We start from the raw sequence: 18,129 nt of genomic DNA on the forward strand, positions 1-18,129 counted from the left end.
GAAAGGGTTGTTGTGGGGATTAAACGAGGAGGGAGTGAACCATGTACAGCACTTTTAGCTCCTTGGAGAAAACGGTGGGATATAAATGCAATAAATAATACATAAAATGCCACTGTTAATGCAAATAAAATTAAAATTATATTAAGGAGAATTGCTTGCCAAGTGTGGATTTTAGGGGAAATTCCATACAAAAGAATGTATCAAGAGAAATGCTTATCAGTTTCTTTGTGGTTACTTTAAAGAAAGAAAACTGATGTCCAAATGTGGACAACTAAATTTAATATTTGAAAAATAAAATCTGGAACTGACGGATTTGTCCGTCCCTAAGAATAATGCAGGGTCGGACTTAACTGAGCTGCCCACTGTCTTCCAGAATCTCTCAATCTTATTGCAACACCACAAAGTACTGGCACCATCAGCTTTAGGCTTCAAGCACTTTCAGCATCTATCTCAACTTCTATGAATTTTTGCTAAAGAAAAAGGGATTTGATGCAGGCAATAAAAATATTGTATTGACTAAATAGTGAAACTACTTGACCTCTTGCAAGAATAAAGGACCAGGCATGATTTGTAATAACCATTGGATTATTTCAGGGCAATGAGGGAGAGTCCAACTTTCTCCCTGTGGTGTTGGAATTCCATGTCTCTCCTCAGTCACCTTCTGAACCATAAAAATCCCCCAAATTCTTTGTCCTTTCCTTGGAGGGGAAGGTGCTGAACCTGCAGGAGAACATTGGCTAAGTCATCACGATTTCTTTCCTCAGAATTTTGACTGAGCCTATATGTATATTTTAATGTATGTTTTTTTTGTGGGCGGGGTTTGAGTTCCCTTTGTTTAAAAAAGCTTCTAATTAGTTTAAATTTTATTAATAAAAATCTTTCTCTGTGTGTGTCTCCCTCCAGGGCCCTCAAAACTGCAGCATCATGTAAACCTGCCGCTGTTCCCCGACAACGCTCACAGCCTGCTAGACAAAAAGCAACTTATTCCTTACATGCACAGAAGAAACATTTATAAAAGGAGTTATTTTCTACTGCAGGAATTTATACTTTATTATTACATATTGAGATATATAAAAATATATATAAATGCTAAAGATGCTTCAGGGGTTTTTTAAGAATTTTTTTTTTCTATAACAAAAAGAAAAGCTTTAAAAAAAACCACAACCAAGCCAAAGAAATTTGAGTTATTGGTGCCAAAAAGGAGGGGGGAAATGTTTTACTTTAATATCTCCTTAACATAGGGGTGTGTATATGTATAGAGATATATATAGAGATTTTTCATTGGAATACCAAAGGTTTCTGTATGTAAAAGGAAAAAAGAAAAACAGCCAACAGAGACGAGGCCCTCTTGGTTTCCTATTCTCCCCTAGGGACAAAACTCTGAGAGGGATTTTTGCACTTGCTGTTTCCCTGTGGGAATACACTAAAGATGAATTATACTCATAAGCCACTCTTGGCTAACAGCAGCTGTAACCCACAGTTAGTCCCCACACCTGAGGTAAAACAGTTTGACTCTCATAGAGACACCCTCTTGGTTCAGAGTGGAGCCTTGTTTACAGTGTCAATGTGAGACTCTTCTTTCAAATAAAACCCACATTAATTTCAGTCTAAATTCTGGTCTGAGATCCTGGACAGGAAATGTACCATACTTTAATCCAATGTCTGTTGTCAGGCTGTTTTACTCGATGCTGATGAGGCCCTCTAAGGCAGTTACAATGCAAAACAGCCCTTAAACTGACCGGGATTATAAATCCGCTTCATCTTAAAATTTAGTTTGCACCCCTACTTTTCACCCACTCAGAATAAATACAAAATAATCGCCGGTGTGAGTGAACCAAATTCAGATGAACTGCATCCACATTTGTGCCTTTAAATGAAGAAATCTAGATTTAGCTCTTCCCACCACGCAAAACAGCTCATATACTATACTTGTCCCGATGTGTACTTTTGATGCCCCTCCTGACAGTTTTGGGGGTGCACATGACAACTTAACACCCACTTTTGCTTCAAGGAAATGTTTTGGCTCAAAAATTGAAACCACCTTCCTTTGGCAAACAAGCATGTAAGATTCCCGCATTGTAAGAGAAGGCTGTTGGCAGCTGGGGCTTGACAGCTGTCCGGTCCAAAAACAATTCTCTCCAAAGCTTTTTCTCTCTGCCTCTCTGCCTTGCTTTGCTCGAGTTGCAGCTGCTGTTATCCCTCCTCCCCTCCTCCTTACAGCCAACTGCTATGCTATAATAGCCAATATAAATGCTGTTGGGTTGACATTTATGTACTGTATTGTTCTTTTGCGGCGCTTTGAGGGAGAAAGGGGTGGGTGTGTATCGGGTGGTAGCCGTGATGTGCCTTGGCAAGGATGGTCTTCGCCAGACTGGCAGCCCAGAAGCAAAGGATGGCAGCTCCTTGCTGAAAGATGGCTGCTGTAGCCAGTGCTCTTGTTTTGGTTGCCTTTTTAAGGGCTACGGGAAGGTGTAGTGAACGTTCGGGGAAAAGTGCCTTTTGATTTCAGTTCCGGGACCAGCTTTTCTTCTGTGCCTGAGTTTGACTACGATGCCCTAAACGGGCTGTTGAGCTACAAAGCTTCCTAGCTAAAGCACCAAATAGGTTTGGGGAGTTTTGTATGTCTTTTTAGCCCCCACCCCTTTGTGAAATCAGAGCAGCCGATGCACAGTTAGGGAAGCCGTAGTGCCCAGCAACAAAGTCTCCTCTCTCCAAAGTGGGGCCACCCCACGGAGCTTTTACTCCCATTGATGCGCATGGGCAGCCCCTGTCAGCCTTGAGGCCCTTGTTTGTCTCCGACTAAGGCTGGATTCCCACCACGGTCTTCTGTTGGTGGAGTCCTGTCTGCAGATATTGTTTCTCTTCCCTGCCCAGCCGAGGATTCAAAAAGGCCACCTTCTCTTGCAGCAGACAGTTGGGTCTCCTCAGTTTTCAGATGTGTGTCTCACGTTAAGTTTGGAAGACACACCGGATCTAAGTCACCTAAGGCTGCAGTGAAGTCTCAACACAAGCAGGGTCAGGCACAGAGAATCTCGGTCCAAAACGTGATCCAGAAACAAGGTCAATAGCGCAGAGAGAGTTCAGCAAGGTGGGGGAATGAGGCAAATGGAAGGCCCAAGTGGGGCCTTGTATACTCTGGCCTCCCAAACACATTCTTAACAGGCAGTGAAGGAGTATCACAGACCCCCTACTTGTGAGTAGGCCTAGGACTCTGGGTCTGTAAGCACATCCTGCATGGTTCCTCTCTAGCCTGGACCTAAAGTGGCATGGCAACCCCCATAATCCACAACCATGGGCTGTACTGTCTGTGGCTGATGGGAGTCCCAACACCACCTGGAGAGCATCATGTTGGCAACCCCTGATACTAAATTGGGCCCTGTTGAATTGTGAGCTCTTGAGTGAGCTGTACATACAGACTGGCAATATTGGGTGCTCTGAGAAAGATCCCACTTGATCCCTTTAGCCAGAGCCATCTGGTCACTTCTCAAGGATCCACAAATTTTCTGAGCTTCTTAATAGGACCTAGAGAAATCTTCAGAGTTTTGAGGGAGTTCTGAAGGGGCTCTGATTTTGCCCTAGCCTCTGCCCCTCTCACATGTGTGTGTCTCAGACAGGGATCCCCCCTTCACCCTTGAACAGCAGCCACTTTCCCTGTGGCCCACAGTTCAAATCTTTCCCCCCCTTGTAGACAGTTTTTTAAAAATGCTCTCCACTGTGGAACTAGAGTGAGGTGTGTGATGGGACCGGGGGGCACCTTTTCCATGCGCACATATATCTTTGCATGCGGCTTTGGATTGCAGGCAAATAACTTTCCTCAGGAACCTCTGGGCAGCTTCGTTTGCCAGTAGCTTGCCAGTAGCTTGCAATGCACCCTCCTCGATGGGGCAGCAACGTAGCAAAACCTGTGCTGTGTGTTGCAATGCGCCTGTTCTCTTGCCTTAATTTGGGTGGGGGTAGGGCATGGTGCAAAATTAAAACACTAAACCGAAAACGTGCCTGCCTGCTGCCAGCTGAAATCTTGCTTCTTGTTTGGTTTTTGTCTTCGCAAGAGTTTCACCCCAATTCAACACCCACCCATGTCATTGCTCTCTTTCTCTCAGATGCCCCCCTCTCTAGCAAGACTCAACAACCCAAAACAATTCTCCAGGGGGAAGCCAGTGCTTTTGTTAGGGAGTTTTTTTGTGCTGTTGACCTCTGCTGCGGCCTGCGTTTGCTGTTCATGTGGCAGTAGTGCTCCTGTATTTTCTTAAACCAAATACACTTAAAAAATGTCTACCAAACCAGCCTTTTGTGTCTTCCTTCATTTTTGCGTCGGACACCACTGTGGTATCTTAATCTATGGTACGAAGCTGGGAAGTGGGGCTTCACGGCCTTTAATGTAAGTGGGCCTTCCTGGGAGAGCGGGGCCTTGGCTCCTTGCCCTTGCCAGTTCATGAGAAGAGGGTGCTCCATATTTCCTCACCGGTGACCTCCTGGGGGGCTGCACACTAGAAACTGGCAAAAAGTGGGGGGGGGGGGGTGAGAGGCAAAAGTAAATCCACAAGAGGAGAAATGCTCCTGAAGTAGATTACATCGCTACGCTGATGTCAGACTCGGCCTAGGCATCAATTTACCAAAACCAGCAACAACGTAATGCAGCTTTGCAGCCTCCCTAGACTGACTCGCAAAATGAATATGTAATGCAGGGTGGGGAAATCATTTTCAGTCAGGGCGACCTCAAGGACAACCTCCCAAAAGCCGAACACGAGGAGGCCGCAGTGCGTGTCAGCTACATATCCCAGCCACGCAAAGTAACAAAGGCACTTGAGCATATTGTGGACTTCCATGGTTGGTCAGTCAGATGTTCATTATCGTCCACTGACTTGTAATAAGACAAATTGCAATGATTTTTGGTCAAGAACAAACAAAACAAAAGCTGATTATTTTTAAAAATAAGCTAATGATCACAGCAAGTACCGTAGTGGCCTGAATGTAAGCCACACTTTTTTTTCTCTCCAAATTCTGACAGTGAAAAGTTAAAGTGTTGCTTAAATTCACGGCCTTGCAAAAATTGGCTTTTACAGGACTTCTGGTGAGGCAAGATGGCGGGCGCCATGGCAGCGCATAGCTCCTAAGACCACCAGCACCAGCATAAAACACAATTTTAAGGGAGCGGCTTATATTCGGGTATTGTCTTTTTTTCTTCCTCCCCCCTTGAATTTTAAAGGTGCAACTTATCTGCGCCAATATGGTACAACTTCAGATATTTTGGCCACTTGTGTGGCAATAAATTCATCAGTCCCCTTGAAGAAGGAACTCAGGAGGCTCTCTGAAGATTAAGCAGAAAACTTGCCATGAAGAGGATATATTATGTGTTCTTTGACCCCCTGATGGAAACATCCAGAAAAGAACACAAGAGATTGGCCTCTGCACAGTTAACACGGACCACGTCTGTCTGGGTCTTGAGCCAATCTGCCATTTAAAATATTTGAAGGTAAGACACTGAAATGAGCCCATAAAATGGTTCTTTTATACCTGGGTATTTTTATAAAAATGTTAAATATGGCATACTGTGATTAGAAGCGCACCCAGGTCAGGCCTAACGACCATGGATGGTACCAGGTTCAATCAATTCTTGACGGTTAAAAAGGATTTCACACAGTTGTGCTCTGGGACGCCCATAAGTGTTAATTAACGTTCTAGAAAGCCACCAAGCCAAATTAAATTTTTATGACGGCTTTTAATTTTATATTTATAATCATTTCTGAAATGGCTGTGAGTGAGCCGGCACAAGGTGAAACCTGCTCCAGTTACAGTTCTGCCCCTGCCCAAACCCCCAACCTGGCGAAGCTTTTAACCAGGAGGAGGAGAAACTCAGGCCCTCCAGATCCTACATGATGTTGAACTCAAATCCCATCAGCCCAAACTAAGGATCGAAGAGAAATTCAATTCAGTTCACATTGAACGGTGACCCTACCCAATTCCAGCTTTCCAAAACAATATCTGCACTGCAATGGCAGACATCATTTGACAATTGCAATAAATTCTTCCTTCAGTTTCATTGGCCCAGTATTGTGGGTAGGGTTGCCACACGTCTGGAATTTCCTGGACATAACTGGAATACTGCAGTCGGAAGTAGTGTCTAGGTGGAAATCGCAAAAAATGTCAGGGAAAATCCGGGTGCATATATGACTACCTACGTTGGCAGTGACGTTTTTGGTGATTTTCCTTTAAATTAGCTCCGAAACGTTATTTATTTTTTGCAATTTTGCCAAAGTTGATCAACAGCTTTGCTCCCGAAAGCTCAACAACTTTTGTGTCTGGATTTTCACTTTTTGAAATAAGGCAACCCTAATTGTGGCAAACTCTTCCATGCCTCGTGGATGTCTTACACTGCAATCTCTATTAAGCACCGTCAGCAAAATGACAGGAAGGTGTATGTACACCATGAGCGAGAAGGCCCCTCTCCCACCATCCCCAGTTGCCTTAAGGGTGTTCCAGCCTAGAGCTTTGAACATATAGTATATATTATAGACCAGGGGTCAGCAAACTTTTTCAGCAGGGGGTCGGTCCACTGTCCCTCAGACCTTGTGGGGGGCAAGACTATATTTTTTTTGGGGGGGTGAACAAATTCCTATGCCCGCCAAATAACCCAGAAATGCATTTTAAATAAAAGCGCACATTCTACTCATGTAAAAACACCAGGCAGACCCCACAAATAACCCAGAGATGCATTTTAAATAAAAGCACACATTCTACTCATGTAAAAACATGCTGATTCCTGGACCGTCCGTGGGCCAGATTTAGAAGGCGATTGGGCCGGATCTGGCCCCCGGGCCTTAAGTTTCCCTACCCATGTTATAGACTGTCTCTTGTGCATTTAGAAGTTGTGGCCACTAGAGGTCAGGATTGCCTTCTCCAAGACTTCATTCTGTACCGCTGCCACCAGGAACCTGGTGCCCTCCAGATATTTTGGAGTACAACTCCATTAGACTCTAGTCCAAAATATTTTGAAGGCTCTAAGGCGGCAAAGGCTGATACAAAGGGATCTGGAACTGCTTCCAGATGGTGCCTGTCCAGATTGTTATGCTGTTCTCCAGTAAACCTTAAGAATGTAAGAAACTTTGGACCAGGCCAATGGCTCATCTAGTCCAACACCCTGTTCTCACAGTGGCCAACCAGATGCCTGTGGGAAACCTGCAAGCACGATTCAAGCACAAGAGCCCTCTCCCCTCCTGCAGTTTCCAGCACCTGGTATTCAGAAGCATTCCTGCTTCCAACCCTGTTTTCCCTATGATAAAAGTTAGGGTATGTGTATTCCCAGGTCAAATTCAATTCCAAGTCTCGTAGTTCAGCAAGCTACACTACTAGGTTTTTTACCTTGCACTGTCTCTGCTTCATAGCAACTACAGCAAAAGTCAGAAACCATTTTCTGACCAAAGCCTCTGTTCCTTTATGAGCAACCTTCCTGGGTGGGGCGGGGCTGCATGCTTGCGGGGGCAGGACCAGAGACAATAGTGGGTGGAGCAACAGATCAACTTTTGACTCAGGTGGGCTGGTGAGGGGTGGGGTCTGGCGAGAGTCCATAGGGTCAGATGAAGAGGCCTCCTGAGCCATACTGGACCCATGAGCTGGTTACTTCCTGGCCTGATATGCAGGCTGGGAACAATCAGAGCCACTGAGCTCCGACTTGCAGCATGAAAATATTATAGTGTTTTTTAACAGCATAAACAACAAATGAACAGGAAGTTATGGTTCACAAGAGAATGGGACATAGCTCTTTCAGAACACTTAACATCTCATTGGAAGGGTGTTAAAGGCCATGGCAAAATTTGGTTACCAGTTGGAAGTTTGCCTACAGCAAATAAGTGCCCCTGCAGCCTCATTGGAGAGGCTTCATCTTGGCATGTTCAAATATATCAGGTAGGGAAGATACCCCAGGACACATTTGTGATCTGAGCTTTCTGTTTCCAGAGAAATAAAGCCATTCTCAGGAGCAGGGAATGAGGGCCAACAAATCTATCCACTTCAGTTTCTCTCTCTCATTTTTCCAGTCGAAAGTTCATTTCTCCACAGTTCTGCAGCATCTTGGATATTTTTTTTTTTAATCCTTGTGAAGAGTTGTCAGCATTTCAGTGCCCATTTCTCCAAATATACACGTTTTGGGATGCAGTTTTGGCTAATACACACACTCCGTCAAACAATATATTCTTATATAATGAAATACTTTCACGGACGTATGTGTTTTAAGGCACACTTTCCAGTAATTAGGCATTTTTATACAAACTGGCTGGAGAACTGCATCACAACATTTGGGGAAGTGCAAAGTTTGATGAATACTGTAATTATGTTTTGCTTTGCACAAGTGTTTGAGAAGTGCAAATCAGGTCGCTTCTCACTAAAACCCAAACAAAACTGAATCTCTCCTTCATCCCTAGAAGCAGACAGGCAATGCCAGTTCAAATATTAGGAAAGCTTTGGCCAACTGCATGCCCTCCAGCACAGCCATGGTGACTGGGGCTGATGGGAGCTGCAGTCCAAAAGGAGGAGACCCGGTTAGCAAAGCCCAACACAAAAGCCAGTGGGGATGACGGGAACAAAGTTTGCAATAGCTGAGGGTGGCGTCGCCTTGCACAGCTCTTTCTTCTGCCCTGTGACTTGCAAAGGTGGAATAAATTATCCAAAACAGGCAAAAGTGCAGACTCAGTTATGCAAAAGAAGGGCAACGATACGTGTGTGCATAATTCATAGCATCCTACAAGATCAGGCTTTTCTTGCTGCAGCATTGGAATGGCCTTGACCAGCCTTACCAAGCTGCTGTTCTTCAGATCTTGCTGGACTTGCGAACCCACCATCCCTGAACTTTCACCATGCCGCCTGGGGGCTGATGGCCACAAAACGTCTGGAGGGCACCAGCCTGGGGTCCTGCATTTTAGGGGGTTGGACTAGATGACCCTGGTGGTGGGTGGCCTCTTCTGCTCCTTGCTTTTGAGGGCACAGCCCCTGTTGTCTGTTTGCCGGTTCTGACTTGGAATCTGCTGCTGCTCACTTAATAGGCTGCGATCATATGATGCGGCACCTCCTGCTTTTCATGGTCCAGAAAACATTGCTGAGAAGGCCTGTTGTTTGATTCCTCTCTCCTCCCCTCCCCTTTGCCCCAAGAAACTCACAAGCTACTTTGGGACCGTTTATCTAAAAGCCAAAGATAAAACCCTTTGTGGTCGAGCCTTCCTCATAAATCCTGGCCTGGATTTGGCAGCCTTGGGACGGGAGTGTGTGTGTGTGTGTGTGTGTGTGTGTGCCTTTGTGTGTGTGTGTGCGACTGACTCCCCGGCTTATGTGATAAACGGTGAATTGGAGGTTGGCTCTTACAGAGTTCTGGAGTGTTTATCTCGCTGGCGAAGTTGTGCAAGGCCTTTCAAGCAGCCACCAAGAGAGCATGGAAGTGCCAGGCGGCAGAGCCCGGTTGGCAGGCAACTTGGCAGCGAGTTCACAGCAGCGCTAATTCTCCCAGGGTGGCTAAGAAGGAGGGACTGTTTAAAGTCCGCGGTCAATCGGTTTCGCAAAGGAAAAGGGAAGCCAAGAGGAAGCTCGCCTCCCACACACCCTTTGCAGCCTCTGTTTTCATTTTTCCAGCTGTGCAAAGAGCAAACACCTCCAAGGGAGTGAAAACTGGACCCAAGACCAGCCCGCAGAACAGCCACGTGAGTTTGTTGGGGATGCCTCCGGGAATCCTGTCGTATGAAATCTGTGCCCTTTGCGAAAAAGCACTAACTTTTCTTCCTTTGCAGGAGGGCTTGGCTTTGTTTTCGGGCAAGTTCCAATGTGTTTGTACCGTTCTCCGCACAGATGGAGCGCAGATGGAATGCAGTCTGTGCAGTTTCCACAGATGGGCCCCGAATGTGTGGATGTGGTGGGGAAGAGGCTGTCGTGGCTCTCCATGCAAACCCATGGGGTGCACGGTGATGTGCAAGCAAGCCTCAGCACCCAGACTTGCATGGGAGCGGGGTGTGTGGGGACCAGTTGCAAAATCTGTTGTGCAAGGTCTGCAGTTCAGCGGCAGAGCCTTAAGTTCAGCCTCTGACATGTGAAAAACATTCCAGAGAGCTGTTACAGTTCAGTGTAGCCGTTTCTGAGCTTGACTGGCGAGTGGTCCGACTTGATCCAACGATCTGACTTGGTACGGTTTAAATGGCGCATCACCTGTGGTGCAAAACAGTGCACTCACTGGCATGGCTGTGGCATCAGGGTGCGCAAAAGGGTTTGAAGAAGTGGCATGGCTGAGTGGAAGGATGCTAGGTTTCAAACTCCTGTGTGCTTGAAGCCTGATGTGTGCAGCTGCTTGCACTTAGCACATGAGAAAGATCGCTGTAAGCTACAGTATAACGCGCCTGCTGCCATCAAATTCTAATTTGGTGTGGGCTGTCAGACCTTTGGGTTTCATCTGCGGGCGGTGGGGGGGGGGACACTTCCACAATGCTGCAAGTGTGGGGGGAAGTCTGACTGGTGAAATCCAAGAAGCCAAGTGGAGGAGAGGACTGAGCTGGATTTTAAGTGTTGGTGATTCTATTCAGAAGCTTGCTTTGCAGAAACAATGGGGATATCCTCTTCCCTGCCCCCCTTTAATTCCTGTAGCAGCAGGACTGTGGTGTGGTGGATGCTGGAGGTCACATATGTTTTGACCTCCTTCCTGCAGAGCAGGCAAGGCCGGCTGAGATTTATGCACAGACCTGCTCCTTCCTTGCAGGATCTGAGCCCATCTAGCAGCTCATGTTTAGTAAATCCTTGCTTCATTTCCTTGTAAATAAGCTCCATTGCAACACCTAGCCCAAACCATGGCTTTCATTTAGGCACATTATATAACGCAGCACGAAAGCCAGCTAGGTTCTCTCAGGAAGGTGTGTCTTTGTTGCGAGCTTTGAGAGAGGGGTGAGTTTTGGGAAAGACTGCTTGGATTTTGCTGCTGCAAATGAACCCTTTCATAGCATGACCCAGCTTGAAGTCCAAGCTTCTTAAGCCCATGAGCTCAAAGTATGTTAAGCCACAGAGAGCTCCGTGGGAAGAGGCCAGCTCTGAATCCTGGCAAAGTGGGGCAAGGGGCTTGCTCCTTTACTGCCACTTAGGGGCTGCTTCCATTACTGCCTACTTACCTCGTGCTGTGGGCTCCCATGGCTAATTTTTGAAGCCGCATTCATACGCTGTTAGCCGCCTTCCCTATCGATCCTGTAGCTTCTTGACAAATTCTGCTGTGTTTGATGTGTGTGTGTGTGTTTTTCTCAAGCCAGTTTCAATCCAGCTAGAAAACTGGATGTGGAACAAGTGGTAACGGGGACATTTCCTTTGCACATGCGCAGGCGATGCTTCAATGAGTAGGAGTTTTGTGGGGGAAATTGGGGGGCAGGGAAACCCCAAAATAGTCGTGTGGGTTGTGTGTGAAGACACATCTGCCCCCTCTTTGATGTGAACATCACTGTGCAAATGTAGCTTGAAATGCAGCCGGGGGTGTGTGTGTGTGACCTCACTAATGGACACACACCCTTTAACCGGTTTGCTTAAACATTACAGAACTGATGGTTACCTGCCTAGATATCTGGGAGCAGAGCAGGCAACAAATAGATCATGGGGTAATGACCTCACTACATTTAAGCTGCTAATGTGAACATACCTTTACAGAGAAGCAGAAGCTTGGTGATGCAGGTTTTTTTGCAGAGGTAGGGACAACAGACCCTGTGCTAAGGTGAGCATTTGCAAGTCTTCACATCTTTCACTCCAAGGCATACCTAGGGGTTGGTGAAACCAGCACCTGCTTGGTAGCACAGCCTCCCTCCCCAAAATCACCTGTGGAGTTGATGACATATAGGTGTGCGGCAACGTGCTGCTGCTCTCATGCTGAGATCAAACATAGCAGAAGCTTCCCATCCTTTTCACATTGTGGCACAAAAGTGTGCAATTTTGGGGGGCTCTTCTTTCTTGCCTAGCCCTCATGCAAGATGCTTCGAGTACTGTACTTGGGCCACATAAAATAAAGTAATTCCTACTAAGGCTATTGCGGTAAAGTGATTTTTCCCCCCTGGTGGGGCTGCCAGGGGTGCAAGGGATCCTAGGTGTGCCTTTGCTTTTACATTGGTAACATTTGCCAGCCAGCCCTTTAAAAAACAGCTGTGTAATGGGCACATGTTCCATGGTTCCCACACCACCATGCAGGTGGAATGATGGGGCAAGTTGTTAAAGAGTCAAGAAACCTGAGAACATAGAAAGTTGCCTTCTGCAGAGTCCGCCCATCCCGCTTAGTTTTCTTGACTTTGACTGGCAGTGGGGTATCTCCAGGATGTTGGTCCGGAGGCAAATGAAATCAAATACCTTTATTGTCATCACAGTATAAAACATTTCAAGTCACTGGGATAATTAAAAGGACAAGGGTGAAGCTGCCAAGGGTCATAAGGACACTGTGATCCTGTGCACTTACATATTCTGCTTCATCCTTGGTCAGGAGTCTTTCCCAGCATCAGCTGGGTTGAACCTGGGACTTTATGCATACGAAGAAGACTGTGACAAACTGTTGGTCCACCTAGCTCAGGGTTGTCTGTGCAGATTGGCAATAATAATAATTTATTATTCATACCCCATCCATCTGGCTGGGTTTCCCCAGCCACTCTGGGCGGCTCCCAACAGAATATTTAAAACATGATAAAACATCAAACATTAAAAATTTCCTGATACAGGGCTGCCTTCAGATGTCTTCTAAAAGTCAGGTAGTTGTTTATTTCCTTGACATCTGATGGGAGGGCATTCCACAGGGCAGGCACCGCTACCGAGAAGGACCTCTGCCTGGTTCCCTGTAACCTCACTTCTCGCAATGAGGGAACTGCCAGAAGGCCCTCGGAGCTGGACCTCACTGTCCAGGCTGAATGATGGGGGTGGAAACACTCCTTCAGGTATACTGGGCCGAGGCCGTTTAAGGCTTTAAAGGTCAGCACCAACACTTTGAATTGTGCTCAGAAACGTACTGGGAGCCAATGTAGGTCTTTCAGGACCGGTGTTATATATGGTCTTGGCGGCCACTTCCAATCACCAGTCTAGTGGCCGCATTCTGGATTAGTTGTAGTTTCTGGGTCACCTTCAAAGGTAGCCCCATGTAGAGTGCATTGCAGTAGTCCAAGTGGGAGATAACCAGAGCATGCACCACTCTGGCGAGACAGTCTGCGGGCAATGGCTCTTCGGGGTTTCAGGCAGGCAGCTTTTCCAGTTCCATCCTTACCGGAAGGGAAAACTAACCAGCACACACTCCACAAGTGCAGTTCTTCTCCCCCCACATCCCACCATGGAGATGGAATGATGGGGCAAGACGTTAGGAAACTGAAGGGGAGGTGGGGGGTTGAGAGATGCCAGCCCTACCAGAAGGAGAGAGGGAGAGAGACAACAGTGTGATACAGCAGCAAAAAAAGCTAATGTTATTCTAGGCTACATCAACAGAAGTATAGTGTCCTGATCAAGGGAAGCAATAGTCCCCGCTCTATTATGCCTTGGTCAGACCACACTTGGAATACTGTGTCCAGTTCTGGGCACCACAATTTCAGAAGGATCTTGACAAGCTGGGAGTGTGGGCAAAGGAGGGCAACCAAAATGATCAAGGGTCTGGAAACCAAGCCTTATGAGGAACCGTTGAGGGAGTTGGGCATGTTTAGCCTGACAAAGAGGAGACTGAGAGGAGCTACAACGGCCATCTTCAAATATCTAAAGGGCTGTCACATGGAAGATGGAGCAGGCTTGTTTTCTCCTGCTCTGGAGGGTAGGACCCATACCAATGGATTCAACTTACGTGAAAGGGGCAGACTCCCATGAGAGGTGGTGGCCTCTCCTTCCTTGGAAGCTGAGGTTGGGTGGCCTTTAGCTGGGATTCCTGCATTGCAGGGGGTTGGACTAGAGGACCCTTGGGATCCCTTCCCACTTTGCATTTCTATGAGTCTACAAGAGTGTCTGTGCATGTGGAAAGAGAGAAAGAGATTCCAGATGGATGTGTTTGCGTGGTGGGTGGATTATCAGCGCAACAAAAGTGGCTGCTGCGTTTCCACTTCAACCCAGTTTGTCCTGTACATATTCCTGTCAGACCCGAAGATTTGTTTTGTTCCACGGTTTTTATCTTTCCTAAGACGTTATCTCTCCTTTCATTTCCGGCCCTGGGCAAGAAGCATCTTCGTAGGCTGGGTTGCGGCCTAGAGAGCGAGCGAGAGAGAAGCCTCGATTGCTGCTGCTTCTTTTTAAAGGAAAAATATGCACCACTCTCCAGCCACTTTCCTCCTGCTGGTGCTGAGGCTCCTGTAAGATTCAGGGCTGGGTGCTTGCAGCAGGCTTTGTCAGGCAGCCTCCCAGGGCCCACCCACCCCTTTGCTGGTGCCGACAGTCGCTCCCCCAACCCCACTGGCCTCTGGAGCCTCCTGGCCCTGTTCTTCCTCTGCTTGACCCTTCTGAACAAAAACAAGGGGGGAGGACATGCAGCTTCATCCTTCCCTTCCCTTTGGGTAGTTTTGTTGATTTGGCACTGGGGGAGAGGGCTGGCGATTGGGCTGGATGGCATGGCAAGGAGGAGGGGACCCCACAGAGAGTTTTGTGTCCAGCAGTGACCAGGCAGAACCCCACCACTGGAGCATGAAGGCAGCAACCCTCACCCCCAGTTTGCCCCCAGCAATGGGTAGTTAGAGGTAGAGTGCCTCTTAATGCGGAGGTTTAGTTTCAGTATCGCGGCTGATAAGGGTTAATAGACTTATTATGTCTTTCCCCCCCCCCCCCCTTAAGTGATGGGTGAGGAACCTTAGGCCCGAGGTGTCTGTTGAGGCCTTCTAGGCCCTCCAGACTCTGCCCAGGCTACTTTCCTCACTGAGTTTGCTTCACACCCTCCTGGAGTGTCTTTGCTTGGCTGGAATGTGTCCTACAATGCTGATCCTGCCTTTTGCTTGCCTCGATGGAGGATAGAAAAGTGGCGTGTGTGTGTTTTGTGTGTGTGTATGTGTGGAAACTAGCCTTCTGTAGAAAGGTGGACAAACTACCCTAGAAGCATAGGAGCCAACTCCTAGGGGCCATGAGTGCTTTGGCCTCCACAATAAAGTATTTGAGGGAGCTGGGCCCCCACAAAGTTGATGGGCATTCCCATTCAAATAGTGTTTATGCACTGCATCATGTGATCAGTTATATGGGGTGGGGCTTACCTGGGCCCCACAGTATTTTATTCGAGTTAGCACCCCTGCCCAGAAGGAGCGCGACATGTCCCCCACCAGGGTACTATCCCTCCCCAAATATCCTAAATATTACCAGGAATATCCAAGCCTTCCTTCCGCTGACTTGCACCCTTAGTCCCTCTGTCCCATCACTGTCCGCGCTGTGCATCAACTGCAGCCCCTCCCTGGGGTCAGAGGCAAGAGGCTCTTTCCTATCCTTGAAAGCGGTATACAATTATGCATGGTGTGCAGCTGGATCAGTGAAGAGCCCGGGAGATAGCTGGTTGATTTGTTTGTTTGTTTGTTTACCTCCCCCCCCTTTCTTGAATCTGATCCCCAAGTGCAAAGAAATTCAGGTATTAAAAAACATGGATCTTAACAGTAAGAAACTGTACTAATTCTCTCTGAAAGTAAAGCTTGCGGTCTTAGAATCGGACAGTTAGATATCCTTGGCGATCTATAATGCGAATATATTGCTTTGCGTTTCAGAGCCCTGCATTTCATGGTGCGAATGTGGAGGGGTCTGCGCACTCAAATCTCTCCCTGAAAAGTCCCAGCTGCAAGTCCTCACAGGGGACGAAGAAGGGCCACTACCTCTGTAATCCCAGCCATCGGTCGTATGATGAACTAATCAGCTGGGTGAGTGATAACCTTGTGAGTTGGATACATCTTGAAAGGGGACTGAAGAAAGCCCTTTAATCTTGGCATCTTGTTGTGGAGGGCAAGGGGGGGGTCCTATTCCCCCAATTCCTTCCCTTCCAAATATACACGGATCTGTCGGGCTCCTTGGTTGGATTCCCAGGTACAAAATGCAATAATGGAAGGTCCCTCTGGCACAACAGAGAGAACTCCCAGCATGGCAGGGTGGGGGCAGTTCTGGATTAGCCCTCCCCCAGATGCAGTTGTCTGCTATGTTCATGCAGAAGGTTGCTAGTTCAATCCCTGGCATCTCCAGGCAGGGCTGAGAGAGAGAGAGAGACCCCTGCCTGAAACCCTGGAGAATTATTTAATTATTCCTAAAAAAACCCCCCATATTTCACAAGAAACACTTGCAATGCAAGAAACTCTGCCAAGTAGGCAAACCATTTCAGGCACCCTATAACAAATAAAACGCAGGCGAAAGAACAGGCAATATCTTTCCCAAAAACAAATAATCCCTCCAAAAAAAATGAATTATACTTATGTTTTATTTGTACACATATAGATAAAATATTGTACTTCTTTTGTAATGATCTTGTCTTTTGGGCAAAAAATTTAAAAGGGGCTTTTCTGGTGCCAAGTTGGTATCAGAGGGTACAGAGGTGCCCACGAACTCCACTTTGAGGACCCTAGCATTAGTATCAATAAAGCCTTTGCAGCTGCTCAGGTCTTTAGGAGAGGGGGAAATTGAAACATCATCTGCCTGTGCAATGCACGAGTGGTCTTTGTGTGATGAATTGCACTTCAGTTTCAGTTGAATATTGCACGTGCTTGATTTCATTTATTTGTAAGCCGCCAACAAACGCAGGGAAGGCTAAAAATACCGAGTCGAAAAATGCATATATATAATTAAAGTAATTATCTTCTGCACAGTGGGCTCTTCTTCCTCGCTCCCCCAATAAAAACAAGCACCTGCTATCCCTTTGCAAAGAATCTGCAGGTGGTTTGGGGATCCGGGATGCTTATGTTGCCCGTTCATAACTGGGCATGGAATTGTGACTCGGGGAAAACATGATTTACTCTGCACGCTCAGTGTGAAGCTTGATCAAAGGAAACTGCCGGGATCAGATCATTCGCCTTGTTCTGGGCGTGTCGGGGACAAGGGCTGCCTTCATGAGCTGCTCTAATGCCTTGTTGGCTGCTACAGGGAAACATCTGGCTGGGCGGCAGATTTCGTCGGAGAGAAGGCGATGAATTCATATTCTTCTTTATCTCTCAGCAGCCACACGATGAGCCCCCTGTGGGGGATGAGCACCCCCATCTGTCCGTCGGTCCGACCCCCACATCTGGAACTTGAACCGGGAATCTCTCGCAGGTCCTTTCTGCACGGCTGACGCTGGAGAGATCTCAAGAGCAGGAGCCCCTGGACCGCTGCTGGAGGTAAGCCGTCGCTATGGCAACGCCAGGGATGTTCGCGGAGCTAGGCTGGCTGTTATGACACAGGGATATGCTTTGACGGAGGGGGTTTTCCTCTCCGCACGGCTGGGAAGAGCAGGTCGGTTTTGTAGCAACCGCGACTGGACCTGATCTGGGGAGAGTCTGGCGTTGTGCTTCCAATACAACCGAACCAAGACAGTGGAGATCTGGGTTACACTGAGCCACCAGGTAACATTTCCCCGTCTGAAAGCCATAATTTCTCGTGGAATAATGAGGCGTGTGAGTGAGAACATGTGTGTCTTTGGTTTGGCGGGAGCTTCCTTGTTGAAAGCATCAGAAGCAGACACAGAGCGTAGAAGCATTGCTCTCTTCCCCCCTTCTTGTTCTGAGTGGGCTTCCCAGCCAGGAAACCCTTTAGAGATGTAAATGGAGTGAGACAGGCGTGGATACCCGGCTTTTTCCGCCTTCGCTGGAACCCTGTGAACGAATGAACCAATTCCACACTGGTTCATTTGCAAAGATCTAATGAGGAAGAATTTAAATGCACGTGCGTCGCATGTCGGGGAGTTTCCCCACACATTACGTTAAGTTGCGATTGTTGCATGAAATTAAGCGTCGGTGGATTTTCCCCTTCCACTGTCTCTCTGCATGATATTCTGGGTGGATTCCGAAGGAAGCTGGCTTTCCATTTCATGCTTGGGTAGCCGGAGCTGGAATTGTGAGGCAAGGGAATGAAGGATGCGGGATGCGGAGGAGAGGAGCAGGTTTAATTTGATAAAGGCTGGGGCTCCTGCATCTGGTCGGATATGGGAAAATGAAGACAGAGCTCAGTCTGGAATCTTTCCTCCCTGGAGCATCTCTG

General features: G+C 47.4%; 2 protein-coding genes across 16 annotated transcripts in view; both read left to right on the plus strand.

The window, feature by feature from the left end:
* Positions 1-4,280, plus strand: part of LMNA (lamin A/C) — a 50,786-nt gene extending 46,506 nt beyond the window's left edge. For both annotated transcript variants that reach the window (XR_014542395.1, XM_083590159.1), the window contains exon 12: positions 904-4,280. Coding sequence is in view for 1 of the 2 variants with exons in the window: in XM_083590159.1 (XP_083446285.1) it covers positions 904-930 (27 nt within the window). In the remaining variant the exon portion in view is untranslated. The remainder of the gene's footprint in view (positions 1-903) is intronic.
* A 998-nt stretch (positions 4,281-5,278) lies between these two features.
* The window catches only part of SEMA4A (semaphorin 4A), an 80,124-nt gene continuing 67,273 nt past the window's right edge, over positions 5,279-18,129 (plus strand). For 2 of the 14 annotated variants that reach the window (XM_083590038.1, XM_083590044.1), the window contains exons 1-3: positions 9,309-9,683; positions 15,681-15,845; positions 17,110-17,270. The gene's annotated coding sequence lies outside the window, so the exon portion shown is untranslated. Of the gene's footprint in view, positions 5,474-9,220; positions 9,684-15,680; positions 15,850-17,109; positions 17,496-18,129 lie in introns of those variants that run through there. The other 12 variants (XM_083590040.1, XM_083590031.1, XM_083590043.1 and 9 more) reach the window with 11 other exon arrangements.

This window comes from Podarcis filfolensis (genome assembly GCF_964270895.1).
Source record: "Podarcis filfolensis genome assembly, chromosome: 16".
In the NCBI taxonomy this organism is placed as follows: Eukaryota; Metazoa; Chordata; class Lepidosauria; order Squamata; family Lacertidae; genus Podarcis; species Podarcis filfolensis.